We start from the raw sequence: 24,661 nt of genomic DNA on the forward strand, positions 1-24,661 counted from the left end.
AGTGAACTTTGAATAAGGGAGCTTCCCACTGGATTGTGCCCCCTGTTCTGCACCCACCTTTTCTGCCAATTTATTATTGATTATGAATCATATCAACAAGCTGGCAGAAAAGATGAGCTATAAATTTAGTGGTTCCAGCATTATGTGCATGCACCATATATAAAGGAATCCATAAATCAGCTGTCTCACTCAGCTTTAAAGCTCTGATGTTAACAAATGATTTGAAATGTCTTCAAGACCCCTTTCAACTTTTGAAAATCTAGCAAGCTATAGATTCTCTGGGATTCCATTATGTGTGTGAGTTAGGGCTCAATAAAGACACAGAATCCATTTCCCGCAAAAGATCATAAGACGGGTCCTGCTGGGTCAAACCAAATGCTGATCTAGTCCAGCATGCTGTTTCCCACAGTGGCCAACCAGATGCCTATGGGAAGCCCACAAGCAAGACATGAGTGCAATAGCATCCTCCCACTTGTGTTCTCAGCAACTGGTGTACAGAGGCATATTGCCTCTGATACTGGAAATAGCAAATAGCCATCATGACTAGTAGTCATCCTTAGCCTTATCCTCCATGCATTTGTTTAATCCACTTTTAAAGCTGTCCAAACTGGCTGCCATCACTATGGAAGTTAATTCCGTAGTTTAAGTATGTGCTGTGTGAAGAAGTACTTCCTTTTGTCCGTTTTGAATCTCCCACCATTCAGCTTTATTGGATGACCCCAGGTTCTGGTATTATGAGAACGGGAGAAAAATGGCTCTATTCACTTTCTTCACACCATGCATAATTTTATACACTTCTTTCATGTTCCCATCACTTGCCTTTTTTCTAAATGAATTATATTCTTTCAAATGTTGTATTTTTTCCTTGTAGGGCAGTTGCTCCAGCCCACTGATCATTTTGTGCATCTTTCTCAGTTCTATAATATCCTTTTTGAGATGTGGCAAGATGTGTGGAGCACTCAAGTGTGCTATAAAGGCATTACAATATTGGGAGTTTTAGTTTTGATCCCTAATGATCCCTAACATGGAATTCACGTTTTTCACAGCTGCCACACACTGGGACAACATTTTCATTGAGTAATCCACCACAACTCCAAGACCCCTTCCTTGGTCAGTCACTGCCAGCTCAATATGTGAGGTTACAATTCCCCCTCCTGCCGCATTTGCGTATCTCTTACGTTGAACCCCATTTGCCCTTTAATGTCCATTCTCCAGCTTAGAGAGATTTTTTTGGAGCTCCTCGCAGTCTCTTTATTTATGCTACTTCACTGCTCACCCCTAACTCTAGGTCATTTATGAACAAGTTTTACAGCACCAATCCCTCGGGGGACCTCTACTGTGCAAACTGGCTATTTATTCCTATTCCGGTCTTATTTATTTTATTTAAATAAAACTTATTTACATTTATTTATTTATTTAAATTTATTTAAATAAAATAAATTCCTGTTCCTTTTCTTTATCTGGTTACAGCTCTGTAAGAGGCCCATAGTCATGTTATTTGAAGAAATACAATCCAGATTTTTTATTCCTGTTGTGTAGATCAAATAATAAAGCAGTTATGGTTTCTTTTAAAATGTTAAGGCATTTGCAGAGTGTGGCTTCTGTCAGGGTATGGGAGAAAGAAACTGTAAATCATCTGCCAATGGCGTTTCCTTTTTACCAATTTGTTTCATGCTCCTTTCCTCTCACCCCTTCCTAAATATTCCCCTTCTCTTAAAAGACTTGTCTAGACAGTGTGGGAGTTCTGGAACATGGTTTCTGACTACTGCCAGGAATTTCCGCACATTAGACAGCGGATAACTGGTAATGCTTCTTCCACATTTTGAACCTAATTACCCTGGATTTCTGCATAAAGACTTTTTTTAAGCAATTGTATACATGGGCAGAGTCATGCATAGCGGTAATTGGAAGTCTCCCAAGATACCTTGATTATGACCATGATTATGTATAAACTTACTCAGCAATTGCAACAAGCAGGCAATTCCAATTTTCACAGAAAAAAGTAATTATATGTATGTATGTATGTATGTATGTTTACCTCCAGGGTGGAAACCCTTCAAAATTCTCATCACATTCCAATCAAATATAGATGCATATTTTTTCCTATGATTTGGCTACATATACACATCCAAACTATCTCAATAGTTAGCATTTCTTTTGGCTGTTTTAATTGTCCCACAGGTTTACCCACTGTGGTCTATAAACACTGATTTTCCTTTTCCCCTTCATTGGTGATCTTGCTGTATTCTTATGTATGTTGCTTCATTTTCTTGTCTGTATTTTTAATTTCACTTCAAAATAAAATTCCATGTTAAAAAAACACTTCATAGCTTTTAACAAATTCTAAGCAATGTTCGCCATATTAAGTAAGGCATAAGGGAAGAAAATGAGATATAGCTAAAGATTCTTTTAATATCTCCCATAGAGGAACCAGATCTAGCTGGTTTTCAGCTCTGATGTGACTTCTGCAAAATCATGATCAACCAGTGACCCTGATTCTCCATGGCATCTACTGTATAGCACAAAAAAAGTTCCTCAACTCCTCACCTGTGTTTTTTTTTTTTTTCAATTAGCATTTTGCTTTCCTCTCTGGCACTCTTTTGTTAGCCTTCAGGGCAGATAACCATCAGTGGTGATGCATTGCAACTATATATAGCTGAACCATATAGCCATTAAAAGCCTTAAGGATAAAGGGAACCTTTTGTGTATTCTGCTGCTGCTCAGCACAAGGCATCTTTCTGTAAGTTCTTCCTGCTGTGACTATATTATAATGGATATAAATATTTATCCAACCATACTAAAGTTATAATTTCAAAATTAATTTTGCAAACTTGCAATCAAACAACGAGTCTCTAGTCACGCTCTTAATTCTGTTGTGAAAAAGCAGACTAGATTCTGCATAACAAGTGTTAGTGGCAGTGTGGCACTGTATGCAAGAAGCTCTGAAGTCAGGAACGATGCAGTAGTAGTAGTAGTAGTAGTAGGTAGTACTTACTAGAACTAAGTATCACAAGGTACTTTTCGGGGCTACCCCAAGACATTTTGCAGACAGAAAGCAAATAACAGCCAAATCCATAGTCCCCATGGCTGGCCAAGTTATTCAGGAACCTGAAGCAGAAACTCCCACATGTATTAGCTTTCCTTTTTCATGACACCCAAAATCAGCTGCTTGAGGCAACTGCCTCACTCTTCCTAATGGTAGAGCCATCCCCCGTGCTTTTGGATGTCCGCTGTTTGCAATTTCATGTCATAAAGTCTGTTCCAGCTATTCGGCTGTCCATTATACTGATAGCCTGTGTTGAACTATGGACTATATAAAGAATTTTGTCTCTACAGCTCTGGAACTTAAGGTTCTCAAGGAGTTGAGATCTCAAGGCCTTGACTGCTGTAGAATCTGAGGGGAAATAATTTGAGGGCTCACTCAAAGAATCAGAACCAATCTCGCTCTGCACTTTATGCCGGTGATACAACTGGGAAACCCATTCCACTGCATAGTCCAATGGAATGCCCAAGTTACCTCCTACCTCAGTGAGTCCATGCTCCAAAGGTAGAGTATCAGGCTTGCCAGACTGCAACCCAGAAATTCCTTCTGTGCCTCTTAAATTCTCTGCTGTCTCAGGAGATGAGGCAGTCATGGCTTCTGATCCTAGAGCACAAGTCTATCACAGAGTCGGGAAGGACCAGGGCCAGTTCTCCCATTAGGCAGAATGAGGTGGCTTCCTCAAGCAGCTGATTTCCAGTGTCAAGTTGTGAGTTATTTAATTTGTTACTGTATTTCAACTCTCAGAGAGAGGTGTTTGTGGGATTTGCTGCCTCAGGTGACAAAATAACTTGACTAGCTTTGGGTGTTATGTACCTTGATCTAGGGAAGGGGCACTATTTGCTGTTCTGCTTCAGGGCTTCTCTACACCAGGCTTTTGTCCTGCACCTTTACAGTGGCTTCTGCTTCTGGATTCCTTGTGGGATCAAGATCGGCTCCTTTACATGTGCTTTTTGGAGGGATTTCCTTTCTCCGCAAATTCTATATGCTTCATTATACAGCCACTAGATGGCACTATGGTATAGCTGCAATATAGTGGGATACCAGAAATTCACCAGCCATTCAAGTGCTTCAAAGCGCAATTAAAATTTATTACCACATTTTCCCTGTTAAGAATAAAGTTGCAGTAATGGCCAGAAAGCACAGGAGAGGCCCTGGAGGTTGACAATGTTGTGTAAAGGACCCGCAGACTACTGTGAGCGACCAATCACGAGTGCACAAGACAGGCCTTGTGTAGAGAAGCCCTCAGGCAGCCAAATGTTTTTGGCTGGCTCTGGGAAGGAGGATAGACAACAGGGCCAGGTCGAGAATTTTGCAGTGGCAAATGTACAGGTCATGGAAGAATTTTCAGGTGCAATTTGGTAGCCACACTTGAAGGCTACTCAGTGCTCTGCTCCTTCAAGATCTCTCCAGATGGCAGCTGGGGGCAGGCTGATACAGCAACCCCAGATACTTGCTGCAACTCACTACAGTTTCTGTTACCTTGGGAACTATAGACCACTTCCTGCTTCATTGTGCATATTGTTTAGACCAGGGGTGGGCAGCACATGGCCTGTGGGCCACATGCAGCTCCTGCTGTTCCCTGCTATCACCAAAATAGTTTTTAATCCCGCCCCCAATGGCATCCATGGTGGCTACGGAGCACCAAAAGGGTCAAAATTAACTTTCTTTGACCCTTTCAAGTGCTCCATAGCCACTACGGACACCATTCTATTTTTTTAATTATTTTTTTGGTGCCGGGGGGGTGATGTGTGCAGCCTGTGGGGGAAGGACAGGGGCTGAAAATGGCCCCTGGACCCCTGACAGTTGCCTACCCCTGGCTCAGACCCTCAAGGCAGCCTTCCCCAATGTGGTGCCCTTGAGATGTTTTGGACTACAACTCCCAGCATTCCTGACCATTGGCTATGCTGGTTAGGGCTGATGGGAGTTGAAGTCCAAAACCAGGTTGGGGAAGGTTGACCTATGACGTGCTCAGGCTCCCATCTAGCTATAGACAGACGTTTTCTCCTTTTCCTGCCTGTGTGTGGCATTCTAATAAAAGATACTATTTTATCTGTTCTGCTTTTTCGCTTCATTTTGCTTGCACTTTAGTAATTGTCTGTAATTGCATCACAGTTCCCAGACACAGGCAGGGATGGAACAAGAGAATGTAGTTCTTATTCAATTCGTTGAATTAAGGTAGCTGGAATTCCTGTATGATAATCCACCTTAAATAGCCAATAGGCATTTGAGCCTCTTAAGAACAGTTTGCTCCCCCTTTGTACTGAAGGTACATTTTCAGCAGCTTGCCAATTATGCTGGTTTGTGATCTAGGTTGACCCAATGACCAATGAGGCTCAATGAGGAGTTATGACATCAGGGACGTGAAAGCACCTTGGTCTGCTACAGCTGCTGCCTGTGAAGGGCAGTAATCATTTTCCATTCACCTAAGCAACATGTAAGGTCATGCAGCTGGTATTTCCTCAGATGCAAACATCAAATATTGCAACAGAAAGAAAACAAGCCAAGCAGCATTACGTTGCGGAGAAAGAAGATCTTGCTGTGTTTCAGCCATCTTGTCAAATATGTCCAGAAGAAAGCTTCAAGAAGAGGAAGATCCACCTGACATTCCTGACGGAACCTGTTTTAAAAATTCCTTGAAGCTCTTTCAGAAACTAGTTGACAAAACAGTCACTCAGAAGAGGGAGGAAAGATTAGGCTTGTACATAAAAGATGCTGGTAAGGAGCACTAGGTTTTACAATCAACTCTGAATTTTTAATCTCCTGCTTGTGGGTTTCCCATGGGCAGCTGGTTGGCCTGTGAACAGAATGCTAGACTAGATAGACCCTTGGTCTTATCCAGCATGGCTCTTCTTATGTTCTTAAGGGAAAATGTTTTTATTTAAACATTTAGGAGCTGCCTTTCTGGACCAAGTCCACCCAAGGCAGCCAACAAAATACATGGAATAGCTGCACAGTAGAGGCACAATAATAATCAATTGCCCAGCAATCTCACTGATTTAAACAAATAGGCTTTCCAACACTGACCTTAAAGCACGGGCAGGTTCATTTGGGGTGATAAGACATAGCACTTTCTTCAGAAGGAATTAAATCAGCCTCAAAGGGTGGTGTACATTTTGCCTCTTCTTTGCTTTAGGGTGCAATCCTATACATGAAAAAAGGCCTTCAACTCCCGATATGGCTGGCTGGGGAATGCTGGGAGTTGTAGACCTTTTTTCTGTCCAGATATGTGTAGGATTGTACCCTTAACCTTTTAAAATACTAGTTGGTGATAAGCCAGAGTTTGCTACTATACCTTTTCAGAAATAGCAATATTTTTGGTCATAGAAAATGCTGGCAAGGTTTCCAAATGAAAATGAAGATGAAAATAAAATCTCAGATGCTGATGACGAATTTTAGCATGAACAAAACGAGGCAATGGTAGGGAAAGTAGTAAAAATAGCAGCATTAATTGGTTAGCTTTAGTATTTATATTCTGCGGGGACTTATTTTGTTTCACTGCAGAGGAAATGGATTATGATAAATTCTTTGCTGCAGTCCAGACCCTTTTTGGGCCAGATGTGAAAACCCAAGATGTGAAAACCTTCTATAGGAAGATTAGCAACAACCCAGATGGACGGACAGAATGGTGTGAGGTAGGTTTGTTTATTTTTTATGGCACATTAATGTGCTTAAGCCACAGCCAAGGTCAAACCAATCTGATCTGTATTGTGGCATGGGAAATACTAGGAAGCCATTTACATGAAGTATGACTCTGAAACGACACTGATATGCTTACCATTACAACTGTCACTAGAACCACCATTGCCAGGCGGGGGAGACTGTTACAATCAGCAGCAAAAGGGATTGAGGAGAGGCCAGAGACTTCCAGACGAGGCGTATATTGTACAATCTCTCTGCCTCAAATATGAAATTTTGGGTGGGAGGTCCAGACATGGTTGTCTTTCATTTGTACCTCTTTGCTGTTTTCCCACCACTCTGTCCATCTTTTTCCTTGCACAAAAAAATCAGTTAACGGAGGGAAGGACAGTGGGATGTATCCAATGGTGTCATTCTGCCAGCAGAAGGGAACTGCTGGAGGAATGGATTTCCCCTCCCCCTTGCAATCCCCCCCCCCCGTGTGCCCCCTGAATCTGCTCTGGAGGGTTGGGGGGCCCTCTGGAGCAGATTTGGGTCATGTGCTGGACTGGAAAGTGGAGAAGACAAGAAATCCCATCGTGCTGATAAGAGTTCTGGTTGTGAAAGGGTTGGATCCAACCAAGTGCCTTTTTATTAGTAGCTCTAGGAGCCATTGTCTGGAAGTTCCCTGCCATATAAATAGTGTGAAAGGAACAGAAGACAGTCCTATTGCAATGGAGGAGGAGGTGAGGCCAGCTGATGATGGTCTGGAAAGGCTTTACTAAGTGAGGAGGGAAGATGCAGTCTTGATGAACGGAGTGTGGGAGGCTGTCCCAAGGTTAGAGACAGCAAAGGTTTGCCCTTGCAAGTATTTTGATTGAGGTTTTGATTCTGCTTTTCTCACAATGGAAATGGAAGTATCCAAGGAGAATAGTAGTCCCTGATTAAGGGGTCCAACATAAGGTTAAGGTTCATGCACTCAATTAAGCATTATGGACATGGTAGATCATCTCTTCTGTGATAGTAATAATGCTTTCTTAACTCTGAAATAATCTAAGGAGCCCTTGTCTTGTATACAGAGATTGGATTGGGTCTTGTGTTGTGTGACTATGAAAAGCACTTAATCAGGAAACTGAACTCTGACAATTCTTACTTTACTGATGTCCTAGAGAAGGCCGGGCTTTTGGCTGGTGAAGGCAGTTCTTATGATACACCAATCATTCTATAGTTCCTGACTGACTACATGTTGCTTCAGCTGACTGAAGAGTCATCACTGGATAGGAGTCATGTTTGGTTGGGGATCTTTTTGGACTGACTTCGAGAACCGTGAGTGAAAATATCAGGGGAGGCTGGTGGCTCTGATGTCAGTGGGACAGTGAATCCACTCCGGGTTTCAGTCAGAACGAGTCAGAAACACCTTGGATAGCTTCTTTAGAGTTCTGACTGAAACCTGGAGCAGATTCACCACTCCACTGACATCAGAGCCACCAGCCTCCAGTATAGAATATTATCCATTCAGCCATACTGTGGCTGAAACTCTAGGGTCTGTGTGTGTGTGTGTGTGTGTGAGAGAGAGAGAGAGAGAGAGAGAGAGCGAGCGCAGGACTCCCAGCAGCCAGATTCCAGCACCATTACGACTATGTTTCTGGGCTTCACCATACCAGGCTTTCTATCCTGCATCTTACCAGGGTTTCTGCTTCTGGTCGCTTTGCAGCATTTAAATTGGTTCTTTACACAGCCAGTTTTTCTTTTCCTGCATAACCCTAACTGCCATTTACATTGGTGGGTACAGCCTGGCGGGATGTTATCAGATATCAGCAGTGTTGTACACCCTCTGTCCACCCCCTCTGGAGTAGCCCCCCCCCGGCATTAACTTTTCCATTTCAACTTCCTTACCTCCCCTTTTCACTTCTGCTGCCTCCAATCCCTACCTCAGCAACTTCTATATACAAGCCACAGTACATTCCCAACTTCAGAAGTCTGCTCCCCCACCCCTATGTGCCTTGCACTAGTCTCTGCCATGCTGTACTAGTGAAACGCTGGTATATTGCACTTCTGAAGTTCCCAGTGTTGTTCCCAGGAGCGGAATGGCAACGGGGCTGGAGGACAAGGGAGGTGTGAGAGGGTGACACTCCCACCCGATCATCGCTACTAGGTGACATCAACATCGCACCACCCAACACCCACTACACAAAGCGTGTTGTAGTGCTATGTCACCAGTACACAAGCGGGTGATGGCAGGTCCTTTGTGCAGCTGCAAATAATACCGCATTTTCCGTGTACAGAAATATCAGGGAAGGTGCTGGACAGCTGCTGGAGGACAATGACTTCATGTATTGCATGCAGAAAATACCATGAATGAAGAATGACAATTGCACCAAAAATAAGCCCATGTGAAGGACCCCTCTGTCACAACCCTTGCAGTCTGTGCTATGTTTCTCAAAGACTGCCAGCTAGGCTGCAAAAAAGCTCTGACACCTGATGACCACTTAGGGCCAAAGCTGACATTACTTTAAATCGTATCTAGCAGCTAGATCTTTTTAATTTTTTTTACTCTGGAGTAGGTGTGTGGGGGGCAGATACAGATCTTTAAAGCCCTGCTACCCTCCACAGTAGGGTCCTAATCTGGATGGCGGCCCTGCGCCTATTCTAATAATGTTAAATAATAATAACATTTACAAGCGGTTCTCCTAAGAGCTGTGATTTGTTTTGACGAAGAGTAGATCTTGAATCCTAAAGTTCTCTCATCAGCCCCCTGTTTGAAGTGTTGCCTTTGATTTTTATGCTTAAAGTATTATGCTACTGTAGGAATGAACATCATGAGCACTTGAAGGAGGGATGTGATTGGCTAGACAGGCTTTTGGAGTCCATATAGTTCTCCTCGGATGAATGTGCTGCTGATTACAGGGACTTTCTCACCAACTAGATCAGCAGACCATAGCGAAGTGCTTCATATATTACACCATTAACCTTTTGAAAGCTACTTTTAAATCATTCTTCTGCCTATAAATCCTCCTTGTCTTCTCTAGAGTTGATGAGAATTTAAAAGAGCTCTTTACTCAGTTCTCCATGTAAACCCGGCTAGTAATAGGAAAGGAAGGAAGGAAGGAGCTGGAGACTGTGAGAAAGACAGGAAATGGTGGAGACTCCTCTCAATCGCTTTCTCAAGTGGGTGCAGTTTTCCTTGGGAAGGAAAGAAGGATAGAGGAACTGCTGTAGCTTTCTAATCCTACTCATTATTGATATTACTATATCGTGCATTATGTATTTAAAGCACTTTACCATCCTTTCTACATTTGCTGTCACATGATACATTTTTTGTCTGAGATGCATTTATGTTTTACAAGTGTGCAACTGTGCTTCACATGTTGCACATTTCCTATAGAGAAGGGTATCTGTAGGAAATAAGGTGCAACCTGTATGTAGATAATTATATGGGGTAGCTGCCTATACAGTTAAATTCAGGCCTGATAGTGAAACTAATTTTTCCAGGTATATAACCTGAGAACAATGGTTATGTACAATAACAAATAATAGCAATAGTCATAAATAATCAGAAAAGTAATCTGCTATTCAATTATAATTATATAAAATTATGTGGACTTTGTCCCCTAGTGGCATGAAGGGGGGGGGATGGTATGTCCCTTTGTGCCTCTGTCCGGATTATTTGCATAACCCCTCCTCTCATTGACACGAGGAACACTTCACACTCAAATATGTCAAATTTGTCAAGCACAAGCTTGACAAAACTAGTGGACAAATGCAACATATTCTAGGTGAAATAAAAGCCAAAGCAATGAAAATGAAAGACAACTTGATTCCATGACAATACTTTGTATTATGCCAATATGTCAATACCTGCATTCACAAATCTACAAAAATGTCAAAGTTGAAGTGCAAAAGTTTTTTCAAATGTTTTAACTATTCACAAATCTACAAAAATGTCAAAGTTGAAGTGCAAAGTTTTTTCAAATGTTTTAACTAATCATAAAAGTCATTGTCATCATTATCTTCCTCAAGGACAGATTCAAAGTGATCTTCATCAGCTTGGTTGTCACAGTGTTGTACAGGGCATATTGCAGTGTATATCAAACCAGGTATGATTTGGGATGGCCCAAAGCTTAGTTTGAGGTTTACAGCCCCTGTTCCTCATTCTTTTCTACATATTTTGGCTATTTATGGTGAGCTGTATCATGCTTGACAGTATTCTAGTCATAGAATAAGCTTTGGGCCAGACTGGACTCAGTGACATCTTCTACAGAACACTCTCTGGTTGAGTGAGTGTACGATTTGGGGGGGGGGGTCACAAAGCTTAATTTAGGGTGCACAGAACCAGCTCTGTATTTTCTACATATTTTGACTATTATTGGTGTGCCATGCTTGCCAATATCCTATGCATACATAAAGTTTTGGGCCAGACTGTACTCAATACTATCTTGTAGAGCGCACTCTCCTGGATGTATGGGTGTATGGTTTTGGGTGGTCCAAAACTTTGTGTAAGGGCATTTGTATAATACTTTTATACAAATCTATGATGTAACCACACTTGGAATACTATGTACAGATCTGTGTGATCAAGGGGCTGGAGCCCGTGAGGAGAAGTTATAACATTTGGAGCTTTTTTGCTTAAAAAAGGCAAGTATAGTCGGGGGGACAAGAAAGAGGTGCACAAAATTATGCATGGTGTAGAGAAAGTGCATATAATATTATAAACCGCATTCATCCAATGAAGCTGATTGGTGGAAGATTCAGAACAGATTAAAGGAAATACTTTTTCACGCAGCGCATAGTTAAACTATGGGATTTGCTGTCACAAGATGAAGTGATGGCCTCAGAGGCAATATGCCTGTGTACAGCAGTTTCTGAGGAATATGAATGTGAGGATGCTATTACATTCATAGCCTGTTGTGGGCTCCCCACAAGCATCTGGCTGGCCACTTGATGAACTAGAGAGGCCTTTGGTCTGCTCCAGCATGGCTGTTTTTAAATTCTTATGCTCTGCAGTCTTCTGCAGTGGTCACATGTATCTCTGTGAAGAATGGTTTGATGTGCCCTGCAATATGCTTAGAACGACACTGTGACAATTAAGCTGGTGAAGACCGCTTTGCATCTGTCCTTGAAGGAGGTAATGATGACAATGACTTTTATAATCAGTTAAAACATTTGAGAAAACTTTGTACTTCAGCTTTGTATTACTGCTGTAGTATTGCATAGTTGTTGTTGTTGTTCAGTCGTGTCCGACTCTTCGTGACCCCATGGACCATAGCACGCCAGGCCTTCCTGTCCTGCGCACTCTCCCGGAGTGTGCTCAGGTTCATATTCATTGCATCGGTGATGCTATCTAGCCATCTCATCCTCTGCCATCCCCTTCTCCTTTTGCCTTCAGTCTTTCCCAGCATCAGGGTCTTTTCCAGAGAGTTTTCTCTTCGCATTAGGTGGCCAAAATATTTGAGCTTCAGCTTCAGGATCTGTCCTTCCAATGAGCACTCAGGGTTGATTTCCTTTAGGATTGACTGATTTGACCTCCTTGCAGTCCAGGGGACTCGTAAGAGTCTTCTCCAGCACCACAGTTCGAAAGCATCAATTCTTCGGCGCTCAGCCTTCCTTATAGTCCAGCTCTCACAGCCATACATTACTACTGGGAAAACCATAGCTTTGATTAGACGGACCTTTGTTGGCAAGGTGATGTCTCTGCTTCTTAAAATACAAAATATTGTCATGGAATCAAATTCTCTTTCATTTTCACCTCTCTAACTTCTATTTTACCTAAAATATGTTGCGTTATCAACTTGTTCTGTCAACTTGATCAGATTTGAGCATGATATGTTTCTGGCTTTTTTTAACACAATAAAGGTGTTTTTTCAGCAAAAGCACTAATTACCAGTCAGCACAGAATCATAGGGTTGGAAGGGGCCTATAAGACCATCAAGTCCAACCCTTGCTCAATGCAGGAAGCCTGATTCCCAGGCGGTCTCCCATCCAAGTACTAACCAGGGCTGATCCTGCTTAGCTTCCGAGACCAGACGAGATCAGGTGCACTTTGATATATCAGGTGAGACTTGGCTAATGATTTTCCTAGGATCATAGACTACCGTATTTTCCGGCGTATAAGACGACTGGGCGTATAAGACGACCCCCAACTTTTCCAGTTAAAATATCACGGCAAGCGATGTACCTTACTGGCGATTGGCTGGTTGTTGTATACAAAGCCTGCTTGGATTGGTCAGCTCTCCCTGCCTGCCCAGCCCTCCTTGTCTCCAAGACTATCATAGCAGTAGCGCAAACACGCCTCTTTTTTCCATAACCCGGGCGTCCCGGACGCCTGCAGCTTGCTCTGCCCTTCATTTACACCTTCCCGGTGAGGCGCCCCCTCACCTCGTCATCGGGACCGTGTTAAGTCACTTCTTTCCACAAATCCTGGTGAGTGGATTTTCTTCTACCATACTTGTACAGCGCCACCCTTGCTGCTTTCATACGGTCGCCGCATACGGCGGGGATGCGGCCGCGGCCGTTTTTGAGCTCCCCCCACCATATGCGGCGACCGCAGATTCTCCAGTCCGGCTCGGAAGTTTCAGCACCGGCCCTATAAGACGACACCCGGCGTATAAGATGACCCCCGACTTCTGAGAAGATTTTCCTGGGTTAAAAAGTCGTCTTATACGCCGGAAAATATGGTATTTAAAAAATTGTATCTGGTTGAATCTCTCAGATGGTACCAGCCACTCCATTTAAAGCCCTATGTATTTGGAAGAAACTATGCTGACAAAGGGGGCAAGAGGAGGAGTGACATGGGTAGGGGTTGCTTGCGGACGGGATGTGGTGTGGCTGGCTACACATGGACCAGAATCTGTGGACAGCTCTGCTAGCGAATGGGCAGCATTGAATTCTGTCCGATATGCTGAAGACAGACCACAGCCTCTATGAACAAATTTATCTAAAATCTAAGATTTTTTCCATGCCTCACTTACAGATTTTGCAATGTGTGTTCTACATATTTTTAGTGATGCTCCAAAAATTATTTCAATGCAGTATATTTTGGCGATTTTAAAAAATGCAAAAGGTGTTTTTTCAATGAAATCTACTAATTTCAGATGGCCATCATGACTACTGGCTAATAATTTTTCTTGGGTCATAGGTTATTTTAAGAAGGCTACCTCCTTTATTCACTCCAGATGGTCCTGATCATTCCTTATTTAGACCCCTGGCCCATGGACTACTTTTTCAGCTGATGACTTGGCTTCACTGGGCCTGCAGCAACTTTCCAATTCTGTGTTAAAGGCCGTATTCCCTTATAAGGGATGTGTAATGTAATGCTTATTATCAGGCTTTTTTGCTCTCCTTGGTAATAACGCTGAACGAGGTAGAGTCGTGGTATAATTTAGGACAAAATAATTTCCAAATTCCAGAGACCACAACATTAATGAATTGGTTGAATTACTGCATGAATGAAGACAGGCTAGAACATTTTGAGGTATACCAGCTTCGCAAGCCCAAGCATTGGAAACACAGGAAAAATACATATTTAAGTTAAGTATGCACAGGCCATGAAAGCAGCCCTCAACCCCATCATGGGCACAACACAACATTGCATCCAGTTTTTTTAGAGAGAAATTAGCTGTGGAGATCTTCCATGACAAATTAAATGGAACTAGATATCTCTACTCCACTTGTTTATATTAAGGATGCCATTTTAGCTGAAACTTTAAAAGTTCCTTAGGATTTAGGTATGTAGCTGAGAAATGCTTATTTGTTCAAAGTTTAGCTGTTGAAACCACAACTAAATTTGCTCCTGAAGGCAAATACTATTTTCCTTGCATGACTCTTAAATCATATGTTGCATTGCACATGTCTGTAAAACAGAGGGAAAGATGCAGTGATTAGAAAGTAGGTTTGATTTTGAAATGACTCTGTTTCTGTGATGAAACAGCTCATATTTGGCATTGACATGCTGGCCTTCATTTCAGTAGAACCCCAAACTTCATTTTGGAGTCACCTTAAGGTGTACATATATTTCATACAAATTTCTAGGACAAGAACCTAACTATTCTACCACCATCCTGTCCCCTGCTTCTGCCTTGTTAGGTGTTGCCCACCAATATCAGTATCCTATAAATGCCCTCAACTGGAATTTCCTAACTCCATGGGGAGCCTTTCTATACAAGGTTTTTATTGTGCACTCGTGATTCCTCACTCATGGTAGCTTGCGGGTCTTTTATATGACATCGTCATCCCTCAGAACCTTTCCCATGCTTTGCAACCATTATCTCAGGTTTTTTTCCTAACAAAGAAGGTCTGATATTATTCTGAATGATGTTCTAGAATATATATATATTTGCGCAATTCTGCTATATCACAGCACCCCCTAGTGGTTGTATAGTAGGACATATAGAAAGGTAGAGAAAGAAAACCCTGGGGGGGGGGAACACATGTAAAGGAGCTGATCTTGATCCTTGAAAGAATCCAAAAGTAGAAACCTCAGTAAAGGTGCGGGTTAAAAGCCTCATGTAGAAAAGCCTGGGGTGTCAAGTAGCTACTACTTTCTCGGTTCTGTCTAATCTTTCAACACTTAAGGGCGCAATCCTATTCAGACAGGCAGCTGCCTCCGAACTCAGAGGTGACTGCCTATCCAATGCAGGGCAGGAGAAGCATGGAGGGGATCGTTCCCTCTGTGCTTCTCCTGCCCTGCATTTCAGCTAGACAGCCGATTGCGGCTGTCTAGCCACGGGAGGGCAGAGTGGGGGAGAAGGCTGCTGTATAACACATTGGATGTGTCGTACAGGCATTTCCACCCTCCCCGCCCTGGAATGCCCTCCAGGAACGCCCCGTTTTGGCCGCTTCGTGCTCCTCTTGCAAGCGCAGAGGACAGGGCTGTTCCGTGCTGCCTCTGATGCAGTGTGGAAGTGGGGGGAGGTCGATTCTCTGGGAACCGACCTCGGAGTGTGGGCTCCAAGGTCAGTTCCCGGAAAACCAGATATCCTATGGCTGTCTAGCCACTGTCTTGCGGCCATAGGATTGCTCCCTCTGACTGCTTAGTTAAAATTACCCCTAATTTGCAGAGATTTCACGTTTCTTGTCCTCATGTTCCGTATTGATCGGTTTGCATCACCAGGGGAATGGTTTACCTTTCTTCCTATCGTAACTTCCCTGTTAAAAGATAGGACTTGGGAGATACAAATGGGAACCTGCAAATCAAGTTTTCAGGTAGTGTTTCTTGCTATGGGATAATTTCTCAAGTTCCTTCATTCTGAACAAACCATGATGGAGAGCAATGGTTGGCTGCACAGCTGCCTCTTTGGGCCTTGTTTTAGAAGACTTTAATTTCTAGATTTCTATTAACTCTGAAAGAATGTAGTATGCCTTATCTCTTTTACCGCTATATTTTAGTCATATTTTGAACTAGCATATTTTATTGTGTATGTGAATGCTATGTAATTCTGATTTCATAATTACAAATCAAGTTTTTAACTACTTTACTATATCCCTGTGTATTGGCCCCAGGCCTATAGTTTTAGAGGGGCTTAGAGATCCATAATGCTCTCTGACTTTAGTCCATTAGCTGCAGTTTTCCTGCTAGTAGGCCTCTTGATTGGTAAGATGAGTCAAAGGTTGATATCGCCACCTCAGCACATTCCATGCTAACGAGCGCTGGTCTTATCAGGGCCTAGGATGCACTTGAGAAGTGAGGCTATGTTTATGCTAAGCTACAGGTGCCTGTGCTGGGAAAGTTCTGGTTGTTTTCCTTCTGAACAAGCACTGTTAGTCTATGCTGGGAAAGTTGCTGATGAATGCTAATTAATGCTTGCTGCTGTCATGCTTCCTCACTGCTAACATGTATAGTATAAAACCCATTTTACCCCTTGGCTCTGGGTTCAGAGAAGCATCCCCAAATGCCTAGAAGAGTTGAGGGTGTGGTGTGATACTATTTTGGGGAGGGGAACTAACTGCGGGTGCAAGGAGGGTAGGGTAGAAAAAACTTGCATGATCCTCAGGGCTCATGCCAGAGGCACTCAGAAGTGATGCATTAGAGATTAAAGGTGACCTTAGCATTAGCTGTGAAAAACACCAGAGTTTATCTTTCTATCACTTTATCTCTCTACTGGGCTGCAGCGGCACAAGGGATATATATCAAAACGCACCAAAAACGGAACATTTAAAAAATATGACCATACAATCCAAAGTTAAAGCATTGTGTTTCTTATGGCAAAATATGTTAATGGAATTCAGAACACCTTCCTGAACCCCACAGTGTTCTTTTATAAATCAGAAAACAAACTGGGAAAGAAATATAAAAATGTTTTATATAAGGGCAGGATAATCATGTATATGGAGTCAGGTACTGAATCCATATCTATTTATTTACCTAGCTTATTTCACAGGTTAGTTTTCAGGGTGAATGGGATAATGTTGTAAAATGCACTTGCAACTCCAAACATAACTGAATGTGGCTCAGTGGTAGAGCACCTGCTTTGCATGCAAAATCCACAGCATCTGAAATTCCTGCCTGAAACTAGGGATGTCAGAGAATTCTGCCACGGATCCCAGGGAGGCCGAATTCCAGTGAATTCGGCCCCCCGGAATCCATGGCAGAACGGAGCACTGCACCCCACCACCCCGCGGAAGCCCCCCGGAACGGAGCCTACCTGGCTGTGGCTCCGGCAGTGGCGGCAGCGGCCACTGCCAGGCTTTGGCCGCAAATGCCGGCCGCTACACTGGCCGCCATTTTCATCCCTTCGCTGAACTGTAATAGGCTACATAAATATTTACGCAGCCTATCACGGCAAAAGTGGGGACGCAAATGGCGCAGCGGACACCGTTTGCGTCCCCGCTCTTCGCCGTGATAGGCTACGTAAATATTTACGTAGCCTATCACGGCTCAGCGAAGGGATGCAAATGGCGTCCACTACGCTGGCCACCATTTGCGTCCGCAGACCTGCTGCAGCTGGATGTCCGGCTGTGGATGCACCCGGCTGGTGGCTCCGCGGAGTTGCCGCAGAGCAGAGCCGGCCGGGGAGGATTCCGGGGGGAGGGACGGAGTCCCTCCCCCCCCACCGCGGATGCCACTTACGAAACAGGTAAGTGGTTTTGTACATCCCTACCTGAAACTCTGGAGCACTGCTGCCAGTAAGTGTTGACAATACTGGGCTAGATGGACCAATGGTCTGGCTCAGTCTAAGGCATCTTCCTATGTTCCTATGAAACTAATATATATACTTTGTGTTCAATGCCATGTGTTTGGTTTCCACCCTCATTTTTCTTTACTGTTTATTTCTACATTGGGTCTCCCCATTTATAAACACTTTTTAAAGAGGTTGTTTTTCAATTTAGACATAAAGGAAAGTTATGGATCTTGAAATCTCATTCTCTAAGGCTCGCTAAATATTATGCTTCTTGGTATTACTTAACTCATGAAAATGCTCCTAGTGATGACCTGTGCCAGGATGGACAGGGGTATGTCCTGGTTTGGGGCTGTATTTCTGCCAGTGGTGTTGGCGATCTTGTCCGTATTGATGGGATCATGAATGCTGAAAAGTACAGACCAGTTTTAATTCATCATGCCATTCCTTCTGGAAAGCGCCTGATTGGGAATGGTTTCATTTTTCACCATCATAACAATCCCAAGCACACTTGCAGTGAAATCATATTTAGCGAGGAAAACAGCTGATAAAACACTGACAGTCATGGACTGGCCTCCACAGAGTCCAGACGTGAATATTATAGAGGCAGTATGGGATCACCTGGACAGAGAAAGAAATAAAAGACAACCCACATCTAAAGAAGAACTCTGGGAAGTGCTGAAAGAAGCCTGGTATAATATACCAGAAGATTACTTCAGAAAACTTCAGGACAGTCTCCCCCAAAGAGTTCAGGATGTGCTTAGAGCCAAGGGAGGTCACACTAAATACTGACTTTGCCTGTACATATTTCCTGTATTTTCTGTTTATATCTTAATACAGAGACCGAAAAATAATAATGGATGGTCACTAAAACTTTGCTAAAACAACAAAGCTGGTGGTGGCCTAAGACTTTTGCACAGTCTGTACATTTCAGATGTTGTGTTCTTTTCCTATTGTGTTGTTCTTTGTTTGGCTTGTTTTAGATTTTTGGATATTATATACTGGATGGTGATGCTCTTGCTGACCAACTTGATGAAGAAAATATGGTTTTCCTGGTATCCAAGAAGCAACGGATTACAAAAGCAGGTGAGATCTGTAATGTACCATCCCCAAGTTAAAGTTCTATATCATGTGTTGTCAATTTTGTCAAAATCATTTATTCATAGGGTTACAGTTGTTAAGCACATTCCTCCCATTGCCATATGCTTCATAGTACAAATTTTCTTTAATCCTGTTTCCCATCACCATCATTTTCGAGCCTGCATTTTTCCCATGGAGAGGGGAGCATATGACATTCTTCATTTGGGCTCCCTTATCTGACACCCACTGAGTCTATTATAGATTTAGTTAGGACTCTTCATTAAAATAGATTTCTTAAACAGTTTGTTGTTGTTGTTGTTGTTGTTGTTGTTTTAAATAGCATTTTTGAATGAAAGTGATTCTGGGTTAAACTTTTCTCCTACCATAAGATCAGCTCTAGCCAGGCTTCATTGACTCAACAAAAGAGCACTCAAGAAACCACTAGACAAATGTGTTGTTAGTGTAACAGAGCTTCCAATTCAAAGCATCGGGCTTTAAAAAATATTTGTAATGTGTGTGTATGCCAGATGGTAATTTTAAAAACGCACTCCATGTCCCCACTGCAAGGCATAATAAATTAATGTCAGCTATCTATTCCACTTGTAATTTTGCGCACCTGTGAGCTATGGAGGAGCATTGCAATCCTATACCCTCTTACCTAGATTTAAGCCCTACGGAACTCAGCGGGACTTACTTTTGCAGAGGATTGCACTATATGTCATGTGAGCCTCCAACAGAAGTCTGAAATGTTGAGACCAGTGAGAACAAGGCTTCAGTTACTCCAAAACTGATTGCATGCTTAGCTGAGGGGAGGACCGCATCCATCCATTATTTTCCTTGGGATTAAATCAGCAAGCTTAAAAGCAAGTACTTCAGCTGATTGGTTGTGGATCAGACTGTTTATGTACCTAGTAAATTGCAAGAGAGGACACTTTCAGCTCTTTTGCAAACTTACTATCCTTCAGTTTGCTATCTCTTCCTACTAGATAGGTAGGGCTTGCAGTGGACTGGATGCCTCCTGCATCATCCCCCCACACACACATACACACTCTTCTCATTCTGTTGAAAGACCATCAATTATCTTGAAAAACAATATTCTTTCTGATGAGTGCATTTATGTTGTGAGCTTGACTGGCCACAGCAGTCTAAATGGGACTTGACAAAATAATGCTAATGTTTCTTAATGACTGTGTGTGCTTCCTGATTAGGAAGTTTCCCTGCAGGAACTAGGCAGCAACCAGTGCCCAGCATATGAGCTTGTTACTAAAAACGCTTTGTAGCTGGAATGGGCAGAGAAACAGCCAGCTTGAAACTGGGGCAAAGCCTGGGAGAGCAGCACAAGTTGGTCTCTGGGATTCTGCTCAGAGGACTGTTGTTACGGATAACAGCCTGCTTTCCGCCATAAGATTGGGTCAGGCTGTCACGGAGGATGTAACCACCTGGAATTATTTGTAATCTAGAGGCTCCCCAGCCCTTTGCCCAAGGCCAGACGCAGCCCCTGCTAACTAGAAAGTGCCAACAGCTGAAGGTGGTGGGGAGTTCAAGCCTCTTGGAGGCCAGGGCGGTCCACCCAGGGACTGAGCCAGTGATTGGCTGAGGCAAAATCTGCCCTGGGTTGCCAGGGCTGGGCTTTAAAAGCAGGCTGAGGTCAAGGCATGGGGTCCCCCTTCATCCTGGTGGCCCTGGACCTGCAGACGGCTGGTTGCTATCCGGGGAGATCCATGCTTAGGTATGTAAGGGTAGGCCAGGTAGATTTATTATTTTGCTTGGGTGTGGGTTCTCTCTGTGTATAGTTAAGTGATTTAGCTTTGTACCCTCCGTGTTACTGGCTATTTCCATTCTTCCCTTTCCCTCTACCCCTTTATGTTGATCTTAATAAACCTTTATCCAACCTTTAGTTGGTGTGATCTCTCTGCATAACGTCAGTGCTAATTTCAGTGCCTCTTGGCTGGTGATGGCGGAGAATTCCGCCACAGACTCCAGTGAGGCTGGATTCTAAAGAATCTGGCCCCCCGGAGTCCCGTGGTGGAATGGATTGCCCCCCCCCCCCGCGAAGTCCCCACGGATCGGATCCTACCTGCCTCCAGCGGATCCGTATCTGGCCGCTGCTCCCTGCTGCTCTGCTGTGTGGCCGCGAATGGCATCCCCTACACAAGACGCCATTTGCGTCACTGCTTTAGCTGTGATAGGCTATGTAAATATTTACATAGCCTATCACAGCTAAAGCGGAGACGCAAATGGTGTAGGGGACGCCATTTGCGTCTTTGCCAGGCCGTGATAAGCTACGTAAGAATTTACATAGCCTATCATGGCAAAGAGCAGGGAAACAAATGGCGTCCCCTATGCCATTTGCGTCCCCGCTTTAGCCATGATAGGCTACATAAATACGTAGCCTATCACAGCCTGGCAGGGACGCAAATGGCGGCCGGCGTAGCAGCCTCCATTTGCGGCTGCAGCACAGCAGCTCTGTGGCCTTGCCGCGGAGCAGAGCTGACCAGGGAGGATTCCGGGGGGGAGGGATGGATTGCCTCCCCCCCCCCACGGACCCCAACGCACCAGACCAGATCGCCTCTCCCCTCCCGCGGACTCCAGCGGATGGATGTAAGTGGGGTTTCATACACCCCTACTCTTGGCTTACGAGGGTGGCTACTGGGTATTTTGGGGACTGAAAGGCTGGGTTTGACCAGTCCTATTTTTGGGAAGGGGATCCCGGGATTGGGTCCTTGGCGGTCCCCCCTCGCAGGGAAGTTGGGGCTGGTCCTGGTGGCAGGATCTTTTTCCTTGACATCTATGTTTTCTTTTTAAAATTTAATTTAATTTCTGTGCCACCCTTTTGTTTAAAACTCCTAGGGCAGTTCACATGGTTAAAACAGTGTAATATCTAATATAATAAAATTCAACAATAAAATCCAGCAGAAGCAGCACCATAATAAAACCCAGCTGACCCTATAAAACAATTTGTTAAAAACAGCACCAGAAATGTCCTGGAAGGCCTTGGCAAATGAAAAGTCTTCCCAGGGCCAGCCTTCTTTAGGGAGGATATTCCACATATGGGGTGCCACAACTGAAAAGACCTCTCCCCAGCCACCACTTTAACTTAAGAGGGCAAGGAAACTTAGAAGAGGGGCTCCAATGATAAAGGTGAAGTTGGGGTGGGGTAATGTAGAAGGAGGCGGTCCTTAAGGTATCCAGGCCCCAAATAATTTTGGCATTTAAAGGTGATCACCAGCAGTTTGAATTGTGCCCAGGAATGGACAGGCAATCAGTGTATTTTTCTAAGTTGTCAGTCCCAATTAGTAATCAGACAGTCAAATTTTGTGGCAAGATACCAAGAAGTTTACAGGATCATCCCACACCCCTCACCCCCAATATAATGCATTCCAGCCGTCTAATCTTAAAGTTACCAAGGCATTATTTTATTATTTATTTAAAAGATTGTTAATCCACCTTTCAGAGTGCGATGCACAACTTCAATATTTGAACCACAATGTGGTTGTGCACCCCAGCAGTAGTTAAAGATTTTTCAAGTGCAAGACAGTTCATCCAAATGCAGACTGGAATTAATGAATCCTCAAAAAAAAATTTAAATTAGCACTGATGAGGCCATACGTATGTAGCTCCCTACGAAGCAAGTTCAAAAGCTGTGAGGCCACTACTGAGAAAGCCCTGTCCCCGGTACCAGGCAATGTCACTGATACAGAATAGGTGTAATATGATCTGAGGGCCTAGTTTCTACAAGCATTCTAGCTGCCACATTCAGTGCCAGTTGTAATTCCAAATTGTCTTTAAGGGCAGCCCCATATAGAGCACATTAAAGTAATCTAACCTGGCTGTAACCAAGGCACGTGTCACTGTGGCTAGGTCAGATTTCTCCAGATAGGGCTGCAGCTGCCAAACCAGCCTAAACTGCTACATAGCACTCCTGGCAGCTAACACCACCTGTGCCTTCATAAAGAGCACTAAGGCATGGATAACTATGGGCAGGAAGAGTTGCAGCCTTACTTGGTGAAAAGTGCGCCATGACCCAGATGCCACTTGGTCCTCCAGTGACGACGCTCGATCTATCAGGACTCCAGAGATCCTTTATGTGAAGTTCAGTCCCATCCAAAACAAGCTGAACAACACCCACCAACAGAACGTCTATTTTGTCAGGACTGAGTTTAATTTTTGTTATCATCTGCACACATGTTTTAAATAAAGCAAATATTACAACGTTACCATAGGTCTTCAAGGATCTCTCGTCCAAAGGAAACTAAAACCAATAGCGTCGACCCTCAAACTTTCCAAGGAAGTGAGGAGCATGTAATATATTTTCCAAACAAATTAAATGGATCCATTTATAGAAATATTTTATTACTTCAAGCTTTGGGACTGTGTCATAAACATAGTTGATGATTTGGCTGTGGTTCCTTATTAATACATTTAAATTTTAAATATGAATATTTATGTGTACTTTTAAGAGATTTAACAGATGTAATTTTCCAGTGAAAAACACATATTCAAGTAACTTCATTAAAATATTATTTAAACTGTTGCACACTTCCTTTCCATCTTGCACACAGGTCCCCTAAATTAGATGACTCCTACCTTGTTTTTAGTTGTGTGGATTACCTAAGGTTTTATTGTAAGATTTTTAAAAAGTGTTTTTGTCTTTGGCAGGAGTCAAGAGACGTGATGTAATAAAGTGCATAGTAAAGGTAGCTCAGCTGGATTTTTTGGTAACAGCATCTCAGAAAGGAATGCTGTCTGTTTTTACCAGCCAGGTAATTTTCAAATAAACTATATGTTTTTAATTTATTGTACTAAGCACTTTCTAATATGAACAGAGAATTATAGATGTGTAAATGCAACTGTCCTTTACTTATATTTGAGTGAAATAGTTAAGCAAATTTGTTTTATATGAATGACACCTGGTTTCCTGATTTCTGAAATATAAAGGCTTTTTAACCTAATTTTCACATACTAGTCTGACACAGATTCATAGAAAGTAAGCACTGTCCATTAAGCCTTCTGGAAGCTCCATTGAAGTAAATAGGTAACCCACAAATCTGCAAATGTGTTCTTGTCCAACCCAACTTAATTTTGATGACCCAGTAGCAGCAAAAGAAATTCCTGGTGTGTTGTTTATGTTCTCTCTCTTACAAAACACAATGCTCCCAAGCTCTTATCACTCATTCATCCAGTCCCCACTGATGCCAAAGTCTTTCAGAAAAATAACTAGAATGCAGAGATGTATAATGACTATTTTAAAAATGCTGTGTCTAACAGTCAGCTTACCCTTCCTTCCTCACCAATGACTCCCCCCCATGCCACGCCCCCTCCCGTAGTTTTTTAAAACTTCAGTTGTCACCTATGGAGGCTTTTTTAAAGCCTCACTTACAGACTGGGAGAGAAGAGGGGAAATCCCTCATCTCCAGTCTCTGATTGAAGATAAGGGCAGGGACTGGATGGGAACTTCCTGTGGGCAGATGACCACACTGGGAAAATGTGAAGTCTGGTGTCCATCACAACAGGCTGGGCCTATTCCTTTCCAGTGAAACTGTTTACAAGAGAACCACAAAGTCCTTCCCTCCATGCATATCTACAAGTCAGGAAGTTGCACCAGCTCTGCACGTGGGAAAGACTCCCGTTCAATGTTTAGTGCATTTCCCATTAGAATGAGCATGCAAGCTTACAGGACAGAATGTGTATGTACATGGTAAATGTGTGCACTTGTGGAGGTGTTAAAGTGCAAGTGTGTATGAGCATAGGAGAGAAAGAGAGTGAATGTGTGTGAACGTGTGCATGGAAGCATGCAAGAGCATAGGAA

At 43.2% G+C, this 24,661-nt stretch overlaps 1 protein-coding gene across 1 annotated transcript in view; it reads left to right on the top strand.

Moving 5' to 3' along the window:
* Positions 1 to 24,661, top strand: part of WDR64 (WD repeat domain 64) — a 143,905-nt gene that overhangs the window by 13,123 nt on the left and 106,121 nt on the right. The window contains exons 2-5 of the mRNA XM_084828213.1: positions 5,354 to 5,758; positions 6,545 to 6,675; positions 18,756 to 18,858; positions 23,512 to 23,615. Of these exons, the coding sequence (XP_084684339.1) occupies positions 5,605 to 5,758; positions 6,545 to 6,675; positions 18,756 to 18,858; positions 23,512 to 23,615 (492 nt within the window). The 5' untranslated portion in view covers positions 5,354 to 5,604. The remainder of the gene's footprint in view (positions 1 to 5,353; positions 5,759 to 6,544; positions 6,676 to 18,755; positions 18,859 to 23,511; positions 23,616 to 24,661) is intronic.

The sequence above is a fragment of the Heloderma suspectum genome, chromosome 1, assembly GCF_057233095.1.
Source record: "Heloderma suspectum isolate Gila_16-S chromosome 1, 16-S_ref, whole genome shotgun sequence".
NCBI lineage: Eukaryota > Metazoa > Chordata > Lepidosauria > Squamata > Helodermatidae > Heloderma > Heloderma suspectum.